We start from the raw sequence: 27,539 nt of genomic DNA, 5'->3' as shown, positions 1-27,539 counted from the left end.
CTTTTTTTTTATCTTTGAATTAAGTATATCAAAGAAGTTTCACTTCTGACAAGTGTGCTCAGCACACACCCACTTTTTATTTTTTTAAATATGTTACCCTATCCATATTAATTGTTTCAACTACAAATTTACTAAACACATTTGTTACAGTCAGTGACGAAGAAACAACCACCGCGTATCCAGAGCTAAAAGAAAACAAAACAATCCCAACACCAGAAGACAACCACTTCTTCTCTTGCGACCACAGCATCAAACTATACATCTTAAACCAATCTTATTTCCTTAATTCCATGATACTTTCCCCCGTAGTAAATGAAGAAGAAGCAACAGATTGTAGTCCTCCATACTGGGCTACTTTAGTACCAAAGACGAATTTGTTACTAGTTGTAGTAGAAAAAGGTCCCTTTAGGTTTGGCAGTAATTGCACGATACCACCAAACACAATTCCCATAGCAACAAGAGATTCTACTACGAGTAGGGAACCTTGCCATAAGCTGGATTTGGGAAGATTGCCGAGACGGAGACTGGAGGGATGCTATACGTATCATGATAAGGTAGGGTTTGAAGGATAAAAAAAAGACGGTTTGCACTCCGGGAGTGCCGGCAGAAGTGAAAACTTGATTATTAACGTTGAGCATGTTTGATATCCATCCGTCTTACGCTTTTTTGATCAGGTCACGTGTCCTGACGCGAGTTTAAGATTTTATACCCAACGCCGCTAAAGAAGTTTTCACTTCAAAAATATTACATCAAAAACTTTAATCAAAATAAATGTTTAAAAACTGAATTATGCATAACTTTTGATCTTCAAAAACGGCACGATCATACGATTAGATGTCATAGTAAGAAGTCATGATACCGTGAGCGAAAAACATACAACAGGGATGTTAAATTTAGCTAATTAGCCACATATCGACGTGCCACTCCCGGAGCGCTAAAAACCTATCTTCTTATAATACTTATTGCCTACGATCATGACATGTACTAATTATTTACCACACATTTCCATCCTCCTTGAAAATTAAAAATAATGCTTGGGATCTAATATTTTGTTCTGATAGGTCCTGTCCTTTATCGTTCATTGCCATAAAAGTAATCTTAATTTTAACGAAAATTCCTTAAACTCACAAAGACTTTATACCTAGGTAGGTATAAGATTTAATAATTATGTTAATAATTTATATTTTTTACAGGAAAGAAACATAACAGCGTGCGGAATGGGCAGCCTCGCAAAAGCAAACACCATCCTCTTATTAGCGATTGCACTGATGTCTTTACTACGCTCAAACATTATCACGTGATATTTAACATCGACAAATTGGTACTAAATATATTTTGTACCTTTCTTATTTTCACAATAAAATATATTTATTGTAAGCGTTTGTTTTATTTAAAATAATAAATATGAATATCGAGTATGTCTTAGTAACCCAAATTCTGACCTTGACCTAGTGAAGTAACGCATCGACTGTCCCTATTGGACACAAGTAGGTACCTGCATTTATATGTACCCACATAGATAGTACAATGATAACTTAAACTAGTACTCCGCGCAGGAGCTACAGGGCGCATGCGTGGATTGCAGTTCGAGTTTGCGCCCACCTTGCTATTGATATTATTTCTTCTACCACGTATTGAGCACTCCCTAAGTCGAAGAAAACGCAACTGAAAATTCATCACACCACATCGCGAGCAACTGGTGTCCTGTTAACAATATGAATGGAGATTTAAACTAAGGGAGTAACTAATATTGGCCGGATTCGGGATCTCTAATGTGCTATCGTGCTATTGTCATATTGCTGCTACTTTTGTCTTTCAAATCGGATTTTACAGCAAGCGCCCAACATGTACCCAATACGCGCATTTCGCTCAACTCGTAAGTATTATTTTAATACGAAATATTATCAAGTATAACACATTAATTTAAGAAGTATAAGTAAACAATACGTAATCTTTTAATCTATTGATATTATTAATGTTAAATCATAATTGGTCTATTGATATAAATCGATGAATAATTAATTGCAGAGTACAGGGTTGGGGAGTTAAGCTGGGAACTGAGTTGTATCATTTTGGAGAGTTTATTACTCGAAAAAAGGAGGTTGAGGACGTAAGTGGCTATTCGAATTTATTACCTTTTTATATTTTTGACCATTGAAACAGAACTTTTAGTTATGGTACCTGTAAGATACAATTTTATAAATGCACATATTTAGCGTACATAATTATTATTGGCAGAATTATTATTAGCAGATGTCAGTGTTAGGTAACACTCGCATACAAAGAAATTTAACCGTTCAATTCGTATTATAATATTTTATCTTAGATAAGGCATTATTGTTCCCTTTGTTAAAACAGAAGGTGTAAGGTACTAACTACATTAAATTACAATAGTATAGAATTACTATTATACTAATAACTAATATTACGTACTTACTAATACTTCATCATTTGTTACATCATAATTAACCTTCTTGTTTATTATAAATTCCTCTGTACACATATTCATCTTATTTTACTCTGATATTTGATCCTATATTTCGAAATATATTTTTGTAAACCAGAGTTGGAAGTCAGCCCAGATAGAGTCTCGGGATGGCGAAAAGTTGGTGCAGAGTATGGCGGACGACATAAGGGCTATGATGGAATTGAAAATCAGCGCAGTCAAACGGATCGTGGAAGCCGCTGAAAACATGGCTTTCGATAAACAAAACGAACCGGTGCCCGAAGATTTTCAATTCTATAATAGCAAGGAAATGGAAGATCTGTATGACGACTCCATTACTACAACACCGGAGCCTGATTTTAATATGGAGAATTGGATCGTTCGCCCGCCATCTAAGAATGCACACCTACAACAAAATGCACATTTTTCCAACATACCGGTCAATACGAATTTAAGCAGCGTTCATGTGCCAACTAATGTTTATGCCTGGGGTACGTAAACGCCTCTATTTGACACTCAAATTCGATATTTGTATTAGATATATGATCTTTTGCGATAATTCTGAATTTATTTTCATGATTTTAGCTACAGATGTAATAAAGGGAATACATTGGTCTGAAGGTTTGGACACTCATTTCATTAATAACTATCAAAGTGATCCAACGCTTTCATGGCAATATTTTGGCAGTTCTACTGGTTTCATGAGGCACTATCCAGGTATGTATAATGAAATTTGAACTATAAACTTTAAAATGCTTGGGTTGATAATACCATATTGTGTATTATTGTTGTATAGCAATGAAATGGCGAGCAGATCCAGTTGATATCTACGACTGCCGCACAAGAGCTTGGTACATGGAAGCTGCTGCAAGCCCGAAAGATGTTATTGTATTAGTTGACCGTAGCGGATCTATGACTGGTCAAAGACGAGACATAGCCAAACACGTCGTTACTAATATACTTGACACTCTCGGAAATAATGATTTTGTTAACGTTATGACCTTCGCTGATACTGTTGAGGAAATCGTACCTTGCTTTGAGGACTCTTTGGTTCAGGTAAATAAATCAAGACACATACATGTTTCAGTAAAAAAAAGTATTCTATTATTTGTTTTTTCAAATTCAAATTCAGGCGACATTGGCAAATATTCGGGAGCTAAAGTTGTCTTTGGACAATTTTGAAACCACGGAAATTGCTAACTTTTCTGCAGCACTAACGAGAGCTTTTGATCTACTCGAAATATATAGAAACAATAGTGGTGGAGCTAATTGCAATCAGGTAATATTACCTAATAGAATTGAAATTAATCGTATACATTACATAGTAACATTTAATATTTTTTCTTGATTTTTAAGGCAATTATGTTGGTAACTGACGGAGTTCCATATAATTACAAAGAACTATTCGAAAAGTACAACTGGAAGTACGACACCCCGGTGAGGGTGTTCACGTACCTGATAGGTCGCGAGGTAAAGGTAGTACCACTCCAGGTATTACTGTGTTGTAGTCATTGTGCGACCTGCATAATGCCTTCCTTTCTGTCTTCTACCAGTACTCCTTGAATGTGGTACTTACTGTCTATTTAGAACATACTATAAGCTACATCTAACATACCTCTTGTTGTGTGCATGGCTCATCGTATTCTGTAATCCAAATTCCATACTTTCATAATGCTTTCGCTTTTAGACTAGTTTATGCTTTATTGTGATGTTCTGTGAATGTCTGTGATGTAATAATTAAGAATAATTGTATTTGTTTTCTTATGTTATGTTTTAATGGACTTGCATTTCACACAAACTAAGTAGGTAAAAATTTATTTGTTATGTAAATCCATGGTTTGTAGGTAGACATTAAAACTTTTTATTTTTCATAGTTTTTTAGAGAATTAAATTAATTGCGTACGTTGAACACGTTTAACTTAGAAGCAAACATTTTTATTTAACGCAATATCATTCATACATATCTAGTGAATACAAGCACAGTGACACAATTAAATGAAACATGACGTCATAAAGCATAACATTTCAGTACACATGGGGCATTCTTAAGCATTCCCTATGCAGAATGCAATAATGTATTGAGGTTCCCAGGTGGCAGATGTGAGGGAGGTAAAGTGGATGGCCTGCGCAAACAGAGGCTACTATGTGCATCTCAGTACGTTAGCAGAAGTACGGGAACGGGTGTTAGAACATGTGAACGTGCTGGCTCGACCACTTGTGCTGCAACGGGAGAAGCACCCCGTCGTATGGACTCCTGTTTATGCTAATGTTACGGTACGTTTATGAGATCCTTGACTATACTGAGCATGTGTAATCTAGATGAAACATTATATGATGAGACAGTATAACATCTAAATATTCCTTCAGGATCCGAAAGTAGCTGATTACTTATGGGAACAGCGAGAACGAGCGGAGCAGAAGGAACGCTTTATGAGCCAACGGCGAGATAAAGCCCTCTTTAATTCAGAGAAAGAACAAAATCGACGTTGGAAAATCACTCAGGTATATAATTAACAGATAATAAATAGCATTTAATGTTATTAAATAGAAATAGAACTTGTAATACACAGTGACGTTGATTTCAGATGAAACAAGGTCAATATAGCGAGCTTGGTAATGCTCATTATCAGCTTATGACGTCAGTGTCCATGCCTGTTTACGATCTTCGACATAACGAGGTAAGGTTTCGTTTTTAATAATATTTGTACATACTAAATGGATTTTTAACATTCCCTTTTCATTCAATAAAACGCATTTACGAAAGAGAAATGACATTAGAAGAAAAAAAGGAAGCGATTGTTAGAAATAATTGTGAACTACAACGGGTAGAACAACAAGTTTTTTCTCTTTCTAAAATGACGATTATCCCAGATTTTCCAAATTCAAAATTTCTATATAATTGTGCATGTCAAAAATAAACGTTTATTTCGGACGATTTTTACAGATTGGCTTTTACGTTACCTCATTATTGGGCGTAAGCTGTATCTTCTTATTGCTGTATTTCGTGTTAAGTCATTCATTGTGTATATTAACCTTAATACATTGCCTTTTAATAGTAATCAATTTTCTTTGATGGTTTCCCCTCAGAACATCACAGAGAATGTACTGATAAATGAAGCTTACTGGGTATCAGTTACAAAAGAGGTACTACACTTAGAAAATTTTGATGATTTTAATGTAAAGTTTTTGCAAGATACATGAGAGTTTTTATGATTTAGTTTTTGGATTTCAGTAACGGTAAAGTCTTATTTGGCCCCGTTAGCGATGCATCTGTCCTCGATAGATGACGGCCATCGCAGTCGCTCGTCGACTGCACAATGTGTTGTTCAACCCTCTTGGCTTATCGTAGTGTAGTTCTACTAGATGTAGGCGTAGACCATTAGGGTGCTATGAATCAATTTTCAATACTTATTATCGAGTGAATTGTTTCTGTGCAAGAATTATGATCTGTATTAAACGCACACTATCTAACAGATAAAGTACTTTGCCTGAATTTAGCGATGTCTTCGTAGAGACATTTTAAATGACTTGTATTATCAAGTAAATGTAAATATTTTTCATTAAGAGTTTCGTTCAGCCCGACTTTTGAGACGTATGGGGCTTTTATTTATTGAAGTAATGTTACTTTAAGAATGACAGAATTTTTTAATATGTTAACGATTTTTAGTGTACATATAAGTTATCTCATTGATAGATGGGAAATTTTTGATTTCTAGAGTGTTTGTTATAATGCATTTATCTACATGTTATTATATTTTATTGCATTCGTACGTCCACAACCAATCGCAGTCTGTAGAGGAAAACGGCCAGAAAGAGGTAGGCCCTCGCTCTCTTAGATTCGAGTGGAAGGACGCGTGGGAGGCCGGCGTGGAAGGATGTCTGTGATTATTTAGCACTTTGACTGTATAAGAATTTAATGAAATAATTGTTTCAAATCGATATTCACAGGAGCCACAAATCAAGCAGTGCTCCAAGACACTCAATACAATTTGAAAGCATTAACAATTTAAATAAATTCTAACAGCATCTTACTGGACTATGTGAAAGGTTACTCATATAGAAAAAATAGTTTTTAGATCGAGTTGTAGCTAAACACACTGAAATGTGGTATTATGAATTTTTTTATGTAGTACTTGCTAGAAAGTTTTATTATTATACATATATATTAATAACATAATCAATTAGATGGTTAAAACTCATGTATTATGTAGAATTTTATTGAATCATGTTTTATACTAACGGGGCGTAGATATTAGCCAGATTACTTGCTAGACTTGATGAATTTATAATTTAGAAGTATTTATATTATTAACAATAGTATTATGAATGATGTGATATGAAACTATTTACAAGTAATATTTATTATGAATGCCTATGAGAAGGCCATGTTTTATCTTATTTTTTAACATTGTATTGTAACATTTGTAGTTATTATTTTGATTTAACGTAAAAATAGATTAAAATTGTGACTATTTCATTGTTTGTCTAATAATATTAACTGTTGTTAAGTTATATTGTATTGTAAATTTAATAGATTTAACTATTATTGAAGTAACATGAAGCGTGGTTCCAGATGCGAATTGCTAGACTGTTAGGAGTGGCAGGGACAGACGTGCCATTGTCTGAGATACAGGCTCTCATGACACCTTATAAGGTATTTAAGTGTTTTAATTTGTTAAGTATTTATTGTGTAAACTTTAATATAATTCTGTAATCTATTTCTTTCTACATGCGTTTGAACGGGGCTACCCAAAACTATGTTTATTTTAATTTACTTTTACGTACTTTTATTACTATCTTAGACTGAAAATAATTTAAATTTGTTTTATCAAGCATGTGATTGCTCTATAACGCTTATTCAATAATTGTTTTTCAGATTGGAGTAAACGGTTATGCTTTTATGGTCACCAACAATGGTTATATTTTGATACACCCAGATTTGAGACCTGTGGTAAGTTATATCTTTGAATTTATAGGTTTAATTTAATAGATTCACATTATACCTAATTATATTTATGTTCTCAACAGTTTCAACAAATTTTGAAGCCAAGCTACAACAGTGTGGACATGATCGAAGTGGAATTATTTGATGATGATAGAAGCCCTCGTAACTTTAGCAAAGAATTAACTGCCGTAAGATTTTAGCAACTGGTTACCTAGGTATATCTTTTGAGATTTTGGATCATTAAAAAATATTCAACAAATTGATTTCATTTTAGTTGAGGCAAGAAATAATCGACCAGAAAACGGGCAATAAAATAATGAATGTTAAATATCATATGGATGACATGGTAAGTATACCTACTTTATAAACCCAGGTATTCATTACTAATTCTAAGGTAAAACGTCCTCGTACTGGTAAGACTTAGGAACCAATTGCATCAAAAGCAAATATATGAAAAGCAAACGTAAAACAGAGAACAAAAGAACGTTCTACTTCTACGCAGTAATAGTTACATATCAATGGTTTTAGAAACGAGTATCCCGTGGTAAAAAGCACTACTTCTGGACGGGCATCAGCGACTCCCCGTTCACTCTGGTGGTCACTATACCGGAGAACTATGGTCGTCATCGCATAACCCCACCACCTACTGATGATATACATCGACTGTCATTAACCTCCTCTAAGAATATATCTGCGAAACAATACCTGTCGGATAAATGGAGTGTGCATCCTGACTGGTGAGTTATTTTATTATTCACTAGGAAATATGAAAATTTTACCTATATTTAAAAAATTGTCAGCGATCGTCTAAGAAAAGCAATCTATCTCAAAGATTTAAAAAATCTGGATGATGTCTCTAATAGTTTAAATAGCAAAATTATGTATTGTTACAACTTACATGGTAATTATTCAAACGGAATTAGTTGACACAATCATTAACACAATACTTCCTGGAAGTAGAGAGACAAGACAATATAATCTATCACATAATCTATCCTATACAGAAAAGGCTATATATATCTCATCTGTTTTCCAAATTGTGGTTGTCATTCTTAATCTAGCTGTGTTTAATTTTCAACCATACCTATTTTGCCACACAATTTGGAAAACGCCTCTTCCTTCATATCTAAAGACGTATATCTCACAGGCTGTACTGCCGTCATTACGAGCGTACATTCGCATCCGCGGAAGAAGAGTTGCTATACTTCTTGGAACGTGTAGCCAAGCCGGGCTGGCGCTGGCCCGCCAAGCCGCGCCCGCCGGAACACCACAAAAACAAACCCGGCCATGACAGGCACAATGGTACTGACATTAGATACAAACACTACACTCTTACTATCACACACGCAAAACCTGTATTTGCATGGACACGATAACGTATAAGCCAAATTTTATGTCGATAAGAAAGACGACGAAATTATAATAATATATTGTGATGTATGCATGACGTGTTTTATTATACAAATTTGTCATTTTTTTTTATTTCTTTCCATAGATTTTTTTATTTTATTCTTTTTCTAATGAGAATCCCAGTTCTTTTCAGTTTTCCTCAAAATTTCTTACAGCCCATAAGCCGGTTTATTATAATTATATACTAGTAAATGCATTTGCAATACAATTGTAATAACATTGTACACCTAAAAATTTTAAGTGTTTCTGGGAACAGACGGTAAGTTTTTAATAGCTTCTCAACCTCTAAGTGTTACCTAATATGTAAGAATATCTGATGATAAAGATGTCTATTGTGTATTTATTATGTGTTAGATGCGCTGCATTGCTTTATTATTTTTTTGACGGGTACTTTCACATTATAGGCTCTGTAGATGGCGAAAGAAACAAAGCTGCTCAAAGGAATGAATATTACTGTAAGTTCGTAGTTCTAGAAAAAATCTGGACTAATGTCTGCTACATACAAACAGACAGACACACTGATTGAAAAGATTGAAATATTTTAGATGTGGTTAAATTTATAATCAAGTACCTATACGCTTTTCTTGCTAAATCTGCATGTAAATAAGGTGGACGAACTTATATCAAACATTAAAGCAACAACCTTAGGTAACAACGCTATCACATGCCATTCATTGTTCACTTAGAATTATTCTAAAATTCAAAAGCTTCATACGAAAATTGCTTGAAGTCATCAAAGCAAAAAATCAAATACATTGCTGGTTGTCTTCTAAATATTTTCGTGGTTCTCATATCATTTTCTTGTAAAGGCGACCATGGATTAATGCAAGCTCTGGTGTACGACGCCAGGAATACAGCCTGGTTCAACAAAAGTATAGCGGAATCAGCGTCGGATGAGAAGGCGTGAGTGTTCTATGTTATTGTTTTATTGATATACCAGTCACGATTCAATACATTTGTATCCAGTAAGAATTGAGGCGTCTACAATAATTTACCTGAAGTACGCAATTGTTAAGGTTTGAATTATATAGCAGTAAATAAAACTGTGTATCACAAACATTTAAACAATTGTTTTGGTTGTGATTTATATAAGAGGTTGAAATAAAAACATATTACTGGAAATAAAGTAGAAAAAAAGGTTGAAATAAAGACAAGGTACCTATTATTTGGAAGAAAGAAAGAAGAAAGAAAGTTTATTTCTTTCTTTCTTTCTATTACTATTATTTGAATTATTAAACCGTTGACGTTAAATTTTTTTGCTGAAGGTACTTTCAAACTTTTGCTCATATTGCAAATTAACGCTATCATACATATTTTAAATAGGTACATACTTTCATCTATTTGTTCCAATGTGTAAATTATCGTAGACCACTAAATTATATGATGTATTTATGTCCATGCACAAATAACTTACTTTGCACATACATTTTGTTATTCCGCCTGGATAGCCCATTGACAAAAGTGATCGGATTATTGCCGAGGTAAAGTATTGCCCTACCACCACTTGCATGATCTGTACCCCTGTGTATGGCTTTGAGTGGAAATACTTCAATGCTCTTGAAATTAATAAATATAATATGAAAACGGTCTATGATATCTTATCTTATCTACATTTAACAACCTATAAAAACGTAAGCAGGGTAATTCTGACAATTTGACCAATGATGATTGATGATAATTTTTTCGTTATTTTCTTCTGTAAAATCGTTTATGCTGTAATTATATCTAAAGCAATATTCGTGCAAAGCAAACTTTAAAATAGTTTTTCTTCTTCCGTCTATCCTTAAGTTGCAGTTCTGCCTCAAAATTTGTTTAATGTTTTACAACTACCCAAACGATAGTAGGTATGTGTTTAATTCAATGCTGCCAAGGAGGTGTAAGTAATAGGTGTTGTGTTTCCTGGCTTGCTTTGGATTTCTGTAAGGCGCAAAACATTTTGCAGAAAGTCAACGTTATTGGTCGTACTAATATGTACAAACTTCTGATAGCCTATCTACCAAAAATATTTTTGGTGTTAAGAATAGTATGTTCATTGTAATCGTTGACCGAAAATACTCTTATTAACTACCCTTCCTAAACCTCATCCAGCAAAACGAAAAAGTAAAATATGATATACCTACACTAATGAATTCTTTTCTTTTCTCCTTGATAGGGATTTAATATAATTTACTAACAAATTTTAAATATTTGTTCATAGGGCTGAGTTCATTCAACGTTTCGGATACATCGTTGCTTTTCTGGCAACACACAGCGGATTGACAAGATGGCAAACTCACCCGCCAAAAGAACATGATGATAAGTAAGTAAAAACTAAAAATCTTCTGCGTTTTGCAATTGCAAATTGTTATTAATCCATTTCTTACCCATTATTTTATATTTTTTGATTGATGAGCGAGTATGGAATTTTCCGTATGTATTATAAAACTTACTTGAATTACAGATAGTAAAACAAAAAGGTAGTGCTAGAGCAACGGCAATATTTATCATTTTTTCTTCATCTCAAATCCAGGATAGAATTCGGAAAACAGTGGCCTCGAGCAATCGACGAAGTCTGGTACCGAAGAGCAGTGGAACAACACTATATCGACCCACTGAGCTACGTGTATAGTGTTGAGATGAACACAGAGAAGTTCCCCCTTAACGTCAGTATGGCGATGGTGACGGCTTCACATGCTGTGTTCCATAGTGATGGACATAGGAAGGCACCAGCGGCGGTTGTTGGCTTTCAGTTTAAACACGAACGACTAACTGAATGGTTTACTAATATCACGTCTTCTGTAAGTACAATTTTTGTAACCACCTCGACCCATCCTTATCCCTAGTCCCTTCAATGATCTTTCAAAGGTTTAAAAGAAGATGAATGTAGAAATAATAGTTAAAAATCATACAGTAAGCTCCTTTTTACATATCTTTTACACGCCACAATCAAACAAATTTAAACTCAATTTGAATAACATTTTTTCCAGTGTGAACACACGAAAGACTGTGTCACGTGCGCATCAGACGACTGGGATTGTTATTTAGTGGACAGCAACGGCTGGATCGTTGTCAGCAAAGACGAAACACAGACAGGGCAATTCTTTGGAAAGGTATAAATACCAACCGGGGGTTTCGTACGATGTCTTAAAGCATTATTATTTCTAGTGTGGAAAAAAATGACAGCGCAATATAGGTTGTCTAGCGCCATCACTTTCACGGGAAATAATACTGCTATAAGACAACATATTAACCACCCTGAAATTGAAGTTTATTGAGAAGATTGAATTTGTAACTGGACTTTTGATACACAGATTCGACCAGACATAATGCTGAAACTAGTGGAAGACGAAGTGTTTAGGACGGTTCACGTAATTGATTACCAGGCGGTCTGCTTCCGGGAGAAGAAAATCACCAACCCAGCTTCTACGATACGAACGGTTTGAATTGCATATTAACCTAACATTCCAGATACAGCAGAAGATATTAAATTTATTTTAAAAAAGTCATAAGAATCAAAACTCCCTGATTTTCTATTAACGTATAAAGATAAGAGCAAAGGCTCTTGCCGAAATATTTTCTGTTCTCAGTTTTGGTTACCTTAGGTAAACTTATTTTTTTATTTATACCTACTCTCGCAATGATTTTTCAGCCAATACAAAACCTGCGCCTCATAATGTCCTGGTTCGTCACAACGACAATCTGGTTGTATAACTCCATTTCATTGAGTTTCGCGCAATCGAGTTATTCCTTCGATGATGGTAAGATAGTTATATTTATTCAAATAAATGTTATGTGTTGTTTTGCCTCACAAGCGTAGCTAGAAGATTTTTTGGTTCAGGTTAGATTCCTGGATCGAAAATACTGGTTTTGTAACTGAATAGTAAAAATCTATGATTAAATGTAAGCAAATTAGATAATTGAAAAATTATTGTCGAAGAAAAACATAAAATTATTATTTTTTTATTGGATAGTAAGAAAGGAGCTAAGATATGCCACCAGATTTTATGTGTATTATTTAAAGTTTAGATATATATTTTGTGCTTATTGATGTATAATATTATATAATTTAACTCCATTCCTTATCGTCACTTGTCAGCCACTAAATTGTTGTTAATAATTAAAATAAATGTTTGCATCCTTCTAGCTACACTTAATGATTGTTAGATTAACAGCAATCTGGAATCTTGCGCGTTGTCAGCATGATCTGTTTATTGCATGACAACGAACACTGCAAAATGAACGTCCTACTCGAGCTAAGCTATAAATATATAAATTGGATGCAGAAAAATGTTCTAATAAAAAAGCTATCAATGTTCCTTAAATTTCCACTGCTTAAAACGCTATCGATGTTGAAATAAATGTTTGCTTCTAAGGGATTTACTAGGGATTTAGTTTCCAATAAACTGCACTATTCTACTAACACAAGTTTCTGAACTTTCCACTTCTGGGCGCATGTGAGTGCTCCAAATGGAACTAGTTTAAATTTAGAACTTGAAATTCTGGATATGGAGTCTGATTGGTCGTAGATAACAGTTGAACGTTAGTAGTAACGACTCCATCTTGTTTTCAGAGTTTGTTACATCCACTGGTGAGTTTAGTACGAGCACCGTAGTGTGTCTTCTCAAGGCATTATTGGATTATTGATTATCATCTTGTATTATGACCTTTTGTAGATTATATTCCGGAATGTGCATGTTTCGTAGATCGAGTTACATGTGATTAAATCGATTCATACGTGAACAAAATGTGAGGATTTTTGGATGACTGTACCATCTCGTTTTATGAATAAAAATCGTCTCTGCATGTTATATTATTAACTCCTAAATAATGATAAAATAAGTTTCCAAAGCCTCCTTCATATCAAGATAACATTTATAAAAGCTTCAGCCTACGTTTTATTTCATTCTCCTCCATATTTCTGTTGTCATTGTAATATACAACGGTACATTTTATTAGCATGATGCCAACTGATTGCTGTTTCAATTTTTTCCAAATTAATTTCCTAATTTTTGGATCTTCTCAACCTTTTTTATATCATTCCTTCGACTCATATGGTTCAATTATTATATTCATTCATCTCTCCATTCCCTACACAATTTTAAAACTGTTTTTATAATATGTTTTATTACGCAGTGGCGTATCAGAACTACGAGAATGACGAAGATACCGACGATCCGTCGATGCCAAAACCGCCGACACGAATCCACGAAAGGGATTTCGAAAAGCTGGTACTCATTAATAGAACCCGGCCTACACCTTGCGACAGAGAAATGTATTTGTATCAGATGGATTATAAGAATTTGGATGCGAAATTGAATAAACCGTTGAATGAGTGTATGCGACCATTCTATGCTCAGCTAGTCAACTACACGAACATGCTCTTGGTGGTCGTAGATGGAATGTGCGCTAAGAAGGATGTATCTATTGCATCGATAGATCCTACCGAGGTGCAGTACAATGAGTCATTGCCTTGCTTGAAACATAAACATCCCTTGTATAGGAAGACGCCAGCATCGTGCATTCGGAATCATACAGAGGTGGGTAGTTGGTGAAATTGTATTTGAAAGTTTATAAAATAGTAAAAACATGTTTGTTCTATGATATGAATGAAAACATTATGACTGAGGCAAATTTTTCATATGATAATCCACACTAATATTATAAATGCGAAAGTAACTCTGTCTGTCTGTCTGTTACTCAATGAAATTCGGTATGGAGATATTTTGATACCCGAGAAAGGACATAGGCTACCTTTTATTGTGTACCACGGGCGAAGCCGGGTCGGACCTCTAGTATAAAATAATTGACTCAATCATCACTACAATTTTTTTATAATAATCATCAAGACATCAACTAAATTTTCATTTCACATCTCTCTTTATTTATAGGAAAGCAACATAGACATGTGCGGCCGTGGCAGCCTGCTCAATCGGAACTTATTATGGATCCCCCTAAGCATTCTCAGTATTCTATGGATAAAAATATTCTAAATCAATGTGTAATGATAATAAATGTCATAGTTGTTTTAACTCCCAAATCAAGCTTTGTTTAATCTTAGACATGTCTCTTAACATATCAATGTTTTTATGTGTGTTATTCCCAAAGAGTTTATAAATATACTCCCAAGGTGCCATCTACATTGGCATTCTCATATCAGTCAATATATCATTTATTATTAATAAGAAATATATTATGAAACAGAGTAATTTATTCCCCCTTACAATAAGAGATTTTAAACGATGTTAATTGAAATTATTTATTTATTTTATAAACTTACTCCGTCCTGGTGACAAATGATCACAACTAGGATGGAATTATTACAATATTGTGCGATCAGTTGTACTTAATATGAGATTTTAATGATAAATTATTCTGTTTATTTAAGATACTTTTAAATTTTAAATAATAAAAATTGTTCTGTACAAATAAAATATATTTATGAAAACAAGAATTTTTCTTTTATTTATTGACAATAACACTACACTAATTTAATATTCTAAGATAAAAATATTACATTCTATGTACATAATTATTTCATATATCAAAGTAGATCAAGTTCTTTGCAAGTTATAGCTACAAAGATAGTTATATTGTTTATTATTAAGGACAAAAAGTTTGACCATAAATCAATACCAAGTGATTAACACATATCCAGAATTTGATAAAATATTGGAGTATTCACGTAGATAATTTTTTGACCAGTTCACTGAATATTTCACTAAGTATTTATCTAGCTATCCTCTATTTTGATTTCAGCAACTACACATTAGGTATTTTATTTTTATTAATAAAGTCATTCACCTCAGCCATAAGCACTTCATATCTATGCTGTCTCAATAGTGATTCCTGCAGTTCCTCTAAATGTTCTCCACCTTGCATGAACACTTTGAGACTCGGTATGTTAATGCCTCCCTCTCTGTGCTCAGTCACACGATCTTGCGGGTAGTTGTAGGTTCGTATCTTTTCATTGCGATTGAGTGAACCTATCTGTAAAGATTTATGAGATTTTTTTAATAATTTGAATTAAAGAATCATGGATTAAGTTATAAAAGACAACTGCGGCACAACCATTACTTTTTATGTGCTTATTTGGATTATAAAACCAAAAGGTTCAATATAACTAAGAGATTATAATGACTAAAAACTTAAAAACAATTGGCTTATATTTGCGAAATTAAAGAAAGTGTTTCTTACCTGAGTTTTTCTCTCACTGTTAATTTTGGAAGACTGTTCGTCAATTTGTTTCTGCAGCAAAAGAGCTCTAAGCTTTTCCATTGCAATCTCTCTATTCTTTATCTGTGATCTACCTTGTTGACATTCAACAATAGTTCCTGTGGGAATATGAGTGATTCTCACTGCACTGTCTGTAGTATTTACATGCTGACCACCAGCTCCACTTGCCCGCTTTGTTTCTATAGTTAAATCTCGATCAAGGATCTCCATCTCAACTTCTGTAGCCTGCGGTAAGACTGCTACAGAAACTGTGCTGGTATGAATCCTACCACTTCTCTCTGTGGCAGGAATTCTCTGGACTCTATGCACACCAGCTTCCATCTTCATTAGCTCTGGGACACCTATTCCCTTTATCAACATTGAAGCTTTCCGATAACCACCAATATCTGATTTTTCAACAGATGCAATATCTACTTCCCATTCCTTGTATTGCGCATATGCTTCATACAATTCAAAGAGTTCTCGAGCAAACAGCATAGCTTCTTGGCCTCCGGCACCTGCCGTAACCTCTAATATCACTCCTCCGTTCGACAAATAAGGCTCTAAAAGAATCGACTGCAAATCTGTATCTACCTCCTTTAGACGGCTGAGGTATATTTTAGCTTCTTCTTTAATCATTTGCTTTATTTCTTCATCCTTTTGGTCTTTTTTGGTGAGTTCTTTTAATGATTCGATGCTGTCAAACAGAGCGATTCGCTGCTCAAGCACACTAACAATAGGCTTAATTTCGTGCAGACGTTTATTTTCTTCAACAGTCCTTCTTGCTTTAATATGCAGTGTATCATATTCTATCATTAAATGTTTCAGATAAGTTTGCACTGCTGGATCAGATATATTTAAAACGTTTTGAGAGTAATATTTGTGCATTAATAAATAATTTTCTCTGTGAAAAAGAGATCGCAAGAAAGGTATTTTTGAACGTAACATTTTTAAAAATACAATTGTTCGATCAAGCTCTTATTATGTAGTGCAAAATATCAGAATAATTTATTATTTCGCCTTGTTTTCATATACTTGGATAATTTTACGATTTTAAATCAACCAAAATCACAAAATCAACTTTTGACAAATGACAATTGACATCTTGATTGACATGATACAAATTTTGTCAGAATTGCCAATGTAAAAAATAAATATAATTTAAAGACCACATCACGACCACACAAATTCGTTTATTATTATTATCTAAATGTAACTTCATAAAATATTCCCAGAAAGTTTATTCATCATTAACCAATCATTTGTTATTACAATTATGACTCATGTTTGTTTTATTCCCCTCAGACATCTAGTGGAAAGTAGAAGTACTATCGAGTAGTGAAATGAAACACACAGATGTCACTAGTTCTCTTAGAAGCTTTTTAAAATTATTTTTACTTGGTTACCACAGGAATACATAATTCGTAGGGCGCTTGTGCACTACAAGGAATTTTACTGTCCGGCATTCTGATTTTTTACGGTCCGGTGTGGCATGAAAAAACCGATGAATTGCTTGTGCACCTATCCGTCTTTACTCGGATCAGTGCGGTACAGTTCAAGGAAGTTTGGCGGTATAATGCTATCATAAATGATTGTTTTTGCATTTTACAAGAAACGAATAAAAAATAATATAGAAGGTGAAATATTATATTATGTACTTCGTTATAATAAAAAGTAAAGTTCCGTAAGAGATTTAAAATGCGTGTTTCACTTATTTATTTTAATCGGTGACGAGGAGCTAAAGCTATTCCCACTTGAACTTTAACTTACCAACACTTACTTAGATAATAATTATAGGTCAATGCTTGGTCAATGTATATAAAATAACAATACCGACTTCACAAATCTCATTGCCAACTAAAAGAAAGTAAAACAAGAGCTTGCTTTCAATTGGCATATGCAGTAAAAACAGTAAAATCTAAGCAAGTGGGCATTCGAAAACAATTATACCTACAGTGACTCGTAGACACAAAAAACCATCCGGATTCCGGAATAGGGAAAAGTAAAATGTCGGACAGTAAAATTACGTATAGTGCACAAGCTAGTATATAGATTAATGGCGTGCCATACCGGACCGTAAAAAATCGGAATGCCGGACCGTAAAATTCCTTGTAGTGGACAAACGCCCGTATGATACAGTATTCCAAAAGTAATAATGCGCATAGAAATCTTCGTCACTGTTCGGCAACTGTCATATTCCCGGAGCGTCCGAAGATGATATTTATATAGAGTGGTTAAATGCATTTTCTTCATGCATAATTTAGTCAAATTATGTGTTTTGTGCAAAAAGAGATTAATATTGATTTGTAAGTGACGATTTTGTTTTGATAATTCCTTGTAAGTAAATAGCGAGGATAACCCCACGATTGCGAATATATCTTTGTTGGATTAATTTACTTGGAAAATTTTATAGTACTTTTAAAGTGTCTTACTGAAGCTGGTGTAATGATGGAAGAAAAGAAGGTTAAAATAAAACAACATTTATATTGTATAAAATATTGTTTTCAAACACAGGTTTACATTTAAACCATAAAAATCTAATCATTAAAATCTCAGCTCAAAAGTATTTAAAGTACTGATCATTCTTCAAAATAATCACATTAAAAAAAAATAATAATAAAAACAATAAGTTCAGGGATTATCTTTATTTCTGACATTTTAGATACATCAGAACTTTTATTATGCTCTTCTTCATTTTCACTTTTCCTACTCACCACTCGCCTTCCTATCTGTGAAAATCATTTCATCGATTAATTTATCAATTCAATTCATCTTTAAAAACAAAACCAAGAAGGGTATGTAATAGCAGCTCTATATAATTCCACACAGAGAGAACACGTGCAGTCACCACCAATATGTAAAGACGACTGACAGATTTTTCACTTTTCAGTTTTTTGACTGACAGGCTACCGTCACCTACCGCCCGATTTGTTTTTGACCGTGAATTGACTTCTATTTCTTTTGAACAAGGTGTAAAATGCAAGTGCATTGTTTAGGGCTCTTACCCTTCAATGATTAGAGGTTTTCGGAAATACGACAATTAGCGAAGAAATCTATAATGTGCATTATTAATTTAGGAGTACTGTACATAGAACATAGGTATGTATGCCTAGTTAGATTGAATTTATTTATTTTCTGGAACATTTTCCAATATGCTTATTACCTTACCGTATGACCTATTATCAAAGGAAAATCCCGCATGGTTACTATTCTCGTGGGATTCCGGATTGCTAGATAAAACTATCCTATAGCTAATAATATTAATGCTGGAAAAATATGAATATGGACGACGCGGACGGTGCGTTCTGAAGTGTAGTGAGTAGTGTACCTAATATTAGACATTATTGACTGATCATGGAATCGTGAAACTGGTCTTGAAATCCTTAGATGTATCTATCTTAAAATAATTGATTTACAGACTTTCTGATTAGAATATGTACTTTCAGGGGCATCCCGCATCGGTCGTTTTGGTTTCAATCTAATATGTATTCCAATATCTCTAATAATAATTAAAGTCGTGCCTAATTAAAGGCTGCATTTATCAATTTACCCACAACAGAAATCAACCAATAACATGTATTTCAGCGTGAATGGATGGCATTCCGTGTTAATGGCAACTTTCAGACGAACGATTACCACATCGACCGCAACGATTTGCCAATTGATAGAATTATTAGAACGCCACAAAGAGAACTTCCTTTCTAAAAACCACAAGGACGCATTTTTGCGTTATCCTATATTGTTATAACGCGTATGGAGTTATTAGTGCTAATGACAAACGGACAGACGGACAGGCCATTGTTGCGTGGCCGACCGCATCGTTTCCTTTCTTCTTATAATAGAACAATAAACTTCTATGTGAGGAACCGCACAATAAAAATTGTTTACCATTTGTCTACCTATAAATTAAGGTAGGTAGCTAAAAAACAGGAGTAAAATATCGCAAGTAATGTGTTTGTACCTACTTGCATATTTATAATTAACAGCCTTAGATTAACAGCACATCGCCGGACGCCGGTAACTAGGTAGTTACCGGTATTTTAAACTTATGAAAAATCTACAAATTAATAATCGATGTATTTGGCACGTTTAGTGTTAATTGTGAACTTTATTTAATGTCGTACTTATAATACCTAACAAAGTAGGTAAGTAACTCTGTCCCTCTTTTAAAATTTCTAAAGTTACAAACGAACGCCTTCGTAAATTATTGAGTCTACCATAATATTTAGTGGTCAATGTGCGTGTTGTTATATATACCAATTCATATTTTAGTTTATTAGGTACTTACAAATGTGAGGAATATTAAATGCGTGAATGTTGTACATAGGTGCTGACCTAGACTTTTATTAGACGTCATAAGAACTGAAAATAGAACCTTAGGAGTTAATTTTTATTTGTAAACTAAAAGCTAAGTCTGTATACCGTTACTACCTAATACCTACCTACCCAACTAGAGTAACTTTTTTCATTACAAAAATAACCACAAATCACGATCTACTGAAATGAAGAAGAAGAACAAACCAAGTTTTTAATATTTTTTACTGGTCTGTAAAAACTACTGATACCTATTACTATAGTCAGTCAACAATTTATTGATTTTCGTGTATTTCGTTATTACAGACAGTTCATATTGAGCAGCCAATAGAGCCATGTTAAAATTCACTTCATTATTCAACATCAAATCAATCGACGTTAACATGAAAGCGTTATAACTATGAATCGATAAACTACGAACATTACATAATGTTGATTGCAAATAATACAGTAGCAAGCGCACAGGAACAGTTTATACAAACGGTTTGAATTAAATTGATAGTGCAATGTTAGCGATAATGATAGCTAATGCGCTGTAATTGTAGGCAAAATATCCCCTTGGAATATACCTACGCGGTAACAGTCATTCATTAAATTAATGAATAAATTTGTCATGTCAGTCGTAAAGAGCGTACAATGTACTCTGTTTAAATGTCTTCAGGCATTGCTGATTAACTGTTTAATGGTTACGTAGACTCTTAAGGGTATTAGCATGCCTTACAAGGCATACCTAGGTACTTACCTATCTTGCGATTATGAAGAAGTATGCTGAAACATCATTAATTTTCTATTACTATAGATATTACGATATTACGTAGATAGAATTCGCAGGATAAGTTAAATTAGCCTGAACGCGAGCGAAGCTGCGCGGGCGGAAAATTACCTACACGAAAATGATCGAAAATAAAGAAGAATGTCATAACCTTTAACAAACTTTCGTGTGTTCCTACCATCTATATATGTATATAAAACTCAAAGGTGACTGGTATAGTGATCTATCAACGCACAGCCCAAACCACTGGACGTATCGGGCTGAAATTTGGCATGCAGGTAGATGTTAGGACGTAGGCATCCGCTAAGAAAGGATTTCCCGAAATTCTTGTGGGAACGGCGAAAAACGGGGATGCATGTACAAAGACACGTGGGCGGAAGCTAGTTGAGGAATATATCTACTTACGTATTAATTTATTCTTCAAAATAATCTTCTACTTATGAACATATAACACTTATATTAAACGTATAACCTTATTCAGTATCTGCGTGTACTTAAGTATACTTTAACCAATAAGTATTCTTCCACAATGTGTGGGCCTGAAACGATTGAAATAATTCACTTTAAGTGCCTCTACTATACTGCTTCTGGCGGGTTTACATAGAAACGGTCCCGGACCATTGCCCGCCACTCTCCAGACCTCTTAACTGCAAACGGCAAATATTGGTTCACTATTTTATTTAGTTTCTAAGAAAATGCTTTATTTTAAGCGTTTTACTTTGCGGTAATATGGCGATTTAGAATTCCACTTTGGTGATTGGATGGTTAAAATTGTAGAGCAATTCTAGAGGTCAAGGGGGAAGGAGTCTAAGCAAGTCAAAATTAAGTTTATTTTATTAAGTTTAGTAATTAAAGAGCCCTTTCCTTTAATTACTAAACTTTTTAATTAGTTTATCATGTGTTGGGTATAACTGTACCTAGAAATTGGCCTAATACATTTTGGGTGGCTCTACATTATCAGAATCGTTTTTTCATAGCATATATGGTTTCTCATCGAGATATATTTCTTTATTTACATACAATAAACAGTAGAAAGTATAGTATTTATCATAACACTAATCTTTGACAAGATCCTTAGGTATTGTATTGTTTGATAATCCATCTACTTGGTTTGATGTTCGATTTAAAGCAAAAGAATCACTTCACTGCAAAACCAATGAATTATACCAACATTGGTAAGAAAAATGTAAGGTTTTAGTACGCTCAATGAGGGTAGCATTAGTTTTGGGCCATTTCCACTCTGAGTGCACAGTTTGCTTGTCCGCGCTCCACTTACCCGCGCTTAAATAAATACCGCACGTTTGCGCGATATTACGACTAACAACACTTCACACTTATAGGGAGGGATTTATTGCTTGTACTGTACACGATTTATGTATGTACTTAGTTCCGTTTCTTGGCACCGAGGTAAAGATTGATTGCAATCAAGAATAGCTTTGTGGTTGAATCGCTTTAGTTTCGAGAATCAAACTTGAACCTAGAGCAGTGATAGTGGCGGTTTATTAGCTTTTTCATCAGAAATATCTTTCAAATTTGAGGCAAAAATAAAATAAAGTAATTTGCAAAATAGTGTCAAAACATACATACGTTTTTTTAAAACAAACTTCTTAATTTCACTTCGCAGTTTTACAATTTTTATCGACATTTAGGTATTCTTATTATTTAGCCATATTTTCGCCAATCTTATAAGCGAAACAAGATGAAGAATATTCGAGAAAATTATTTTCTAGAACGACGCTAAATACGTAGGGTAAGGTTGCTCAAGTCGTACCACGGCGTTAGTCGTACCCCACCAATATCTCGTCTGATACCATTGAATTGGGCCATCTGGTGTTGTTAACGTGAACTATTTAGTCGCGCGAGCAAGCGTAAACAAGTGGTCAGGCGGTCGGCTTCGTGCAGCGAAAATAATTCAAAAATTAAGTTTTTTATCACTTTTCATGTAAAATTAACGACTCATTCATAAGCTTTTTACGGCAGGAATGTTATCTTTATATTTTGTCTTTGTTTACAACGATTTTTAATGCTTATCTGTCAATTGTTTGGGCATACTCAAACAGGAGAAAATTTTTAGGTTGTGTTAGTAATTTTATTTTTCAACCTCAAAGATAAGTATGCTTAAGTCGTACCTGTTAAAAATTCTTTAGTCGTACTTCTATTTAGGTCTAAGATTTTGTTATTCACTAAAATAATTACCAAATAATATGCTTAAGTTAATCTCAGACTGAATTATTTGTAATTTTAACTTACTTAAAATTGATCTCTTATTATTAAGAATTTTTCTATATAGTTTATTATATCTTCACTAAAGTAAAAAGTTCTAAGTAAAGTTCTAAGTACGACTTAGGCTGTATGTGGTACGAATTAGGCAACTAGGCGCCTTAATCGTACCGAAGGTATGTTTTTAAAAAACGTTAAAATATATATTTTAATATTAACATTGTAAGTTTCTGTGATTTTTTAATAATAGACAACTAAATAAAGATTCAGTAAATGTGGATTATTTTGTATTATTTCAATTGTCGTGAATATTATAGCATAATTTCCTTAGGGGGTACGACTTGAGCAACCTTACCCTACATGAAATAACAATTCCTCGGTCAACCTGCACTCGTTTCACATTCCAAGCCATTGATATTGAATTAGAATTGTGCAAATAAGCTGTCTGCAATGTTTTTCACAGCTCGCGTATCTGCTCTAGAACGGTACACTAATGGGCTATTAGCTGAGTCCAGTACAAATGGCTTGTTTTTGTTTTACTACTGTTTCTTGTAGGTAGAAGTGCATACTTCGTACTGAAATGAGAACTTTTTCTGCCTTTATTATAAAACGACCAATATTGATACGCTGCTGGGAAAATTGGTTGAATAGGTCCGAAGCCGCTTCATGTTTATGCTATATTAGTCAATGTGGTGGTAAAAGAAATGCAAGCAAACGTTCTTCACTAGAAAAAAAATATCGAGGACATGGCTGACCACGTCGAACTTATGTTGATTTGAAAAATGTTGTTTTTTTTTAGCCGTTTTCGAGACTTGCGCTAAGCGACGCTAATTAGTCTCGTGAAAACTGTTCTGTCAAAGCAGCAGCTGATTTAATTTTTAATTGTCAGCAGATATCCAAGAAAAGTTGAAGATAATCGCTCAAACTTAGTGTTTGACAAATATGTAGAACTTTTAGTAAGTAATCTCATTAAAGATAAATAGAACCTTTTTTTTTATAGTGGGGAAATCTTCCAAAGATACCCACGGCTCCCGGGGAAGGAGTCGTGGGTTATGTCGGATTCTTACCGACTAAAACCCCACTGTGTTCCGTCGAGCCGCTTTAATGATGGGGCCGCGGGTATTTGTTAGAATTCTTCCGCGACAAGATAAATAGAACCTAGACAAGATACCTAATGATTGCATCAAATATACTAAACGTATAATGTAGCACCACAATATAATTGTAACTTTCCCCAACATTAAATTTAAATCTATCGCAACACTGAATTTGTCCTCCGCAGCGGGATACTATTACATTTATTTATGGCTTACCAAAACATTTACCCTATTATTATTATGTTGTTACGGCAGTATTAAAATGCTATAAAATTTATGATGCTTGCAAAAATTTTAATTCGCATTTTGAGACTTTATATCTGGACGGATAAGGTTTATTTTGTTTTGTCGCGGGATGCATTGAGTAGGATGACAAACGAGATGGTGCGGCCCCCTCGATTATAAGGTGAGGCGAAAAGTCGTCGTGATGTCGAGTCAGCATATTGCGGCGTTTCGTTGGGGACAATGTAAGTAATAGAAGGGGTTACCACAATGCCTGCGACATGCCAAATTGATTTTGATTAGTTTTATTGTAAACGCCCGTGTGAATGAAACAATTTTGTCGCTTTTTTAAATTGAATCTGTGTCACAACACCATTTAATTTGCTTCTAATTTATGGTAGTTTCATGACAGAGATAAATTATTATCTTTCTGAGCAACCAGTACTTACTTCCGTACTTAATTCGATTTGATTGAGTGACAAATTTATATTATTTAATAACTTATGATAATGTGATTTGATATTTTTGAATATTAATAAAAAGATCGCTGGAATTTGTTCATTTAACCTATTTTACATAATTATTTAAAATTATCTATATTCTAATTAAACTACTCCCTGCTAGATGGCGTTGTTAACTTCTTACTTAAAATGTGAAAACATAACCTTCTCATCCCAAGAACGTTGATACATACCTATCTAGTAGGTATTATGTAAATATTTGTTTGCTAAATGAGTAAATTATTATTAATATCTCTAGGTACCTACAGTTTATTTCGTAATTACTACGACAGCATTTCCCTATTACCTATCTACTTATACTAGTCCTATTAGGTAGAGTCTTATAAGCTTAGGTATTAAAATATTCTAATAAAATAAGAAAATAGATTATTAACATTAGATACAATTAAAATTACTTATGTACATGATAATCTACTTTTAATCTGAAAACAAAAATTAAAAATAAAATAGCGCAGTTCGTGATGAATATCATTAAATTGTAGCTATGTTTAAAGATTAGATATTATGAATTGTGTAAAACAAACATTAGAATCAAAACTCTTGACACAAAAACTAATGACCATTTTCAACCCGCGGCTAATGAAACATGAAACAAATCAAATCTCATTAATCATGTCAAACGTAACAAATTCCACAAGAAGCCCATTAGATCCTTGATGTGAGGTTCAAATATCTAAAACTTCTTTAATACGGCAACATTATTAATCCGTTTTTCATTAAAAGCACGTCGACGGTCGGCCATTAAAACAACATTTAATAAAGGAAAAATTATTTTATTTAGCCGACACGGTCCTGAATGTGCTGTCTCGCTTTAACTTGTATTGCCGTCCTTTTCTGGCTGCGCCGATTCGTCTGCGGAGATCTGTCTTGTGGAATTAAAAAAGTCCCGTTTATTTTTTGTTTTTATTACTTACCTATATGAGAAAATTTACCCAAAATTAACTTCGTAGAAACCATATTTAGGAATCAATTATTGCTTTAGCATATTATGTTGCTGTTTTAAAGGTTCTTGTACGAGAGCGTTTTAAAACAGCAAAGATCGTTGTTATCATAGATATCTTAGGTATCTATGGTATTAACGACCTTTATTTCTATAGATTTTCAGGAGTTGGTGAATCTGAACAAAATATCTAACCTTAGATCCCTTTCTAATGCAATAGGTGTGATAGAACTAAGAGCTCTACATTGCTCTCTTGTTCCGGTAATTGGTAGCAAAGTATACGTCGATTGCTTCAGGCTATATTCATACCTACTCGAAGCTTACAAATAAACTAAACATGTCATTGTCTGATATCCACAGCTCATATTTATGGGGCTATTTAAGTGAAATAAATAAATCACTTAGAGTATAACGTTGCTTTACGTTAAGCGAATGCGGGCGGTGTATAATTTTTGAAAGATTGTTCTTATGAACAATTGATATGCGCCTTGCCGTGGGCAGTCTATAAAGAGGGTCTTAAGTTTCATGGCGTATTGTGGTTACGATAGAATTATAAGGTTCTCAAGTAAAACTATGTATTTTCCTGTAACTTCAGAGGCTGCATATATAGGAGCATTAGACTCCTATACGACTACCGGTGTATGGTACCTAATTAAGAACAAAACCTTACATGCCTTAATAATTACTCGTACTAACTCTAAAAAATTTTTTATCGGTATTATTGTCATAATTATATAATTTTCTTTTCTTCTTTATTTTTCGGTTGGCATGCTCTATTTAGACGATATCTAATAAATAAAGCAGTTTAGATGTTAGGTGCACTCTTTGCTATTTTTAAATCATACGTAGGTATACAATAAACATTGATCAAGACCATAAAATATCCATACATCAGGCATAAAACATTTCATGCGTGGTTCCGACGTAGGTACATATGTAATTTCACGCGTCCAAGTGTGATTTTTCACGTTTTCTCCCGAGATGCTAACGTGACCCGGAGCGGGATCCATTTATGATCTGTGCACCGAAATGGCCGACAAATGGCGGCCAAATGAGAGGCTTCGTCAGCCGGTGCAAGCCGACCTTCCTATCATTAGCTGGATGTAATTCGAAAGCATCGTATTGTTAGCGCTACATTTCTAGCTTTTTTATTATTTTTCTCTCAGGCGATTCCATTCTAGCATTTCACAAGGTAATATTTTTAATTTTCATTAATGATTTATACGATATTTCACTATGAACGTAAATTACCTATTCCAAAAATCAAGAAATAAACGAAATATTATGATGAACCGGTGTATCCTAAAAGCAGCAATGTAAAAGAGGTTTCATAAGTATTATCGACAGCGTTCGCGGTAAGGGCAGCCCAAGGCACATTTGATTATAGGTTGAGACTTGAGAGAAGGGTAATCGCGCTCGGCGGACGGACACCTCGAGATCAAACACGAGGCGCGCCGCCAG

The 27,539-nt window shown here is 34.0% G+C and overlaps 3 protein-coding genes across 11 annotated transcripts in view; 2 read left to right on the top strand and 1 right to left on the bottom strand.

Moving 5' to 3' along the window:
- Positions 1–1,363, top strand: part of Ca-Ma2d (Ca[2+] channel Muscle-specific alpha2/delta subunit) — a 44,077-nt gene extending 42,714 nt beyond the window's left edge. For all 4 annotated transcript variants that reach the window (XM_089696701.1, XM_089696700.1, XM_089696699.1 and 1 more), the window contains 2 exons: positions 151–554; positions 1,194–1,363. In XM_089696701.1, the coding sequence (XP_089552827.1) occupies positions 151–554; positions 1,194–1,301 (512 nt within the window). In that variant the 3' untranslated portion in view covers positions 1,302–1,363. The remainder of the gene's footprint in view (positions 1–150; positions 555–1,193) is intronic.
- Positions 1,364–1,481: 118 nt separating this feature from the next.
- On the top strand, positions 1,482–15,201 carry stj (voltage-dependent calcium channel subunit straightjacket). 6 transcript variants are annotated; one of them, XM_089696692.1, is made up of 28 exons: positions 1,482–1,876; positions 2,029–2,110; positions 2,565–2,937; positions 3,032–3,163; positions 3,243–3,502; positions 3,579–3,725; positions 3,803–3,916; positions 4,538–4,720; positions 4,814–4,948; positions 5,032–5,124; positions 5,534–5,590; positions 6,236–6,262; positions 7,020–7,100; positions 7,323–7,397; positions 7,475–7,579; positions 7,666–7,737; positions 7,920–8,128; positions 8,539–8,693; positions 9,206–9,256; positions 9,611–9,704; positions 10,999–11,100; positions 11,311–11,578; positions 11,768–11,890; positions 12,092–12,217; positions 12,430–12,538; positions 13,351–13,368; positions 13,914–14,317; positions 14,669–15,201. In XM_089696692.1, exons 1-28 carry the CDS (start codon positions 1,773–1,775, stop codon positions 14,768–14,770), a joined length of 3,801 nt encoding a protein of 1,266 aa, XP_089552818.1. In that variant the 5' UTR covers positions 1,482–1,772; the 3' UTR covers positions 14,771–15,201. The 6 variants fall into 6 exon arrangements, with proteins under 6 accessions (XP_089552818.1, XP_089552820.1, XP_089552817.1 ...); XM_089696694.1 differs by having other exon boundaries at positions 3,803–3,922; positions 9,215–9,256; XM_089696691.1 differs by having other exon boundaries at positions 3,803–3,922.
- A 21-nt stretch (positions 15,202–15,222) lies between these two features.
- Positions 15,223–17,074, bottom strand: mRF1 (mitochondrial translation release factor 1). Its single transcript, XM_089696702.1, has 2 exons — positions 15,975–17,074; positions 15,223–15,767 (listed from the first exon to the last, which is right to left on the bottom strand). Exons 1-2 carry the CDS (start codon positions 16,938–16,940, stop codon positions 15,540–15,542), a joined length of 1,194 nt encoding a protein of 397 aa, XP_089552828.1. The 5' UTR covers positions 16,941–17,074; the 3' UTR covers positions 15,223–15,539.
- Positions 17,075–27,539: the final 10,465 nt, after the last annotated feature.

Source organism: Colias philodice, chromosome 6, assembly GCF_061535455.1.
Source record: "Colias philodice isolate Cphi_HAF_F1 chromosome 6, ilColPhil1 Martin Lab GWU primary, whole genome shotgun sequence".
Classification (NCBI taxonomy): Eukaryota; Metazoa; Arthropoda; class Insecta; order Lepidoptera; family Pieridae; genus Colias; species Colias philodice.
This window is presented reverse-complemented; position numbering and strand designations above follow the sequence as displayed.

What these genes read in the sequence shown, in the direction of transcription:
- mRF1 (XM_089696702.1), bottom strand. Translation starts at nt 16,940, where the DNA reads ATGTTACGTTCAAAAATACCTTTCTTGCGATCTCTTTTTCACAGAGAA. An exon ending in ACAGTGAGAGAAAAACTCAG is followed by an intron (nt 15,768 to 15,974) that starts GTAAGAAACACT and finishes AAATCTTTACAG; the next exon opens with ATAGGTTCACTCAATCGCAA.
- stj (XM_089696691.1), top strand. Translation starts at nt 1,773, where the DNA reads ATGTGCTATCGTGCTATTGTCATATTGCTGCTACTTTTGTCTTTCAAA. An exon ending in TCAGCGTCGGATGAGAAGGC is followed by an intron (nt 9,705 to 10,998) that starts GTGAGTGTTCTA and finishes ATTTGTTCATAG; the next exon opens with GGCTGAGTTCATTCAACGTT. An exon ending in CCAAAAGAACATGATGATAA is followed by an intron (nt 11,101 to 11,310) that starts GTAAGTAAAAAC and finishes TCTCAAATCCAG; the next exon opens with GATAGAATTCGGAAAACAGT.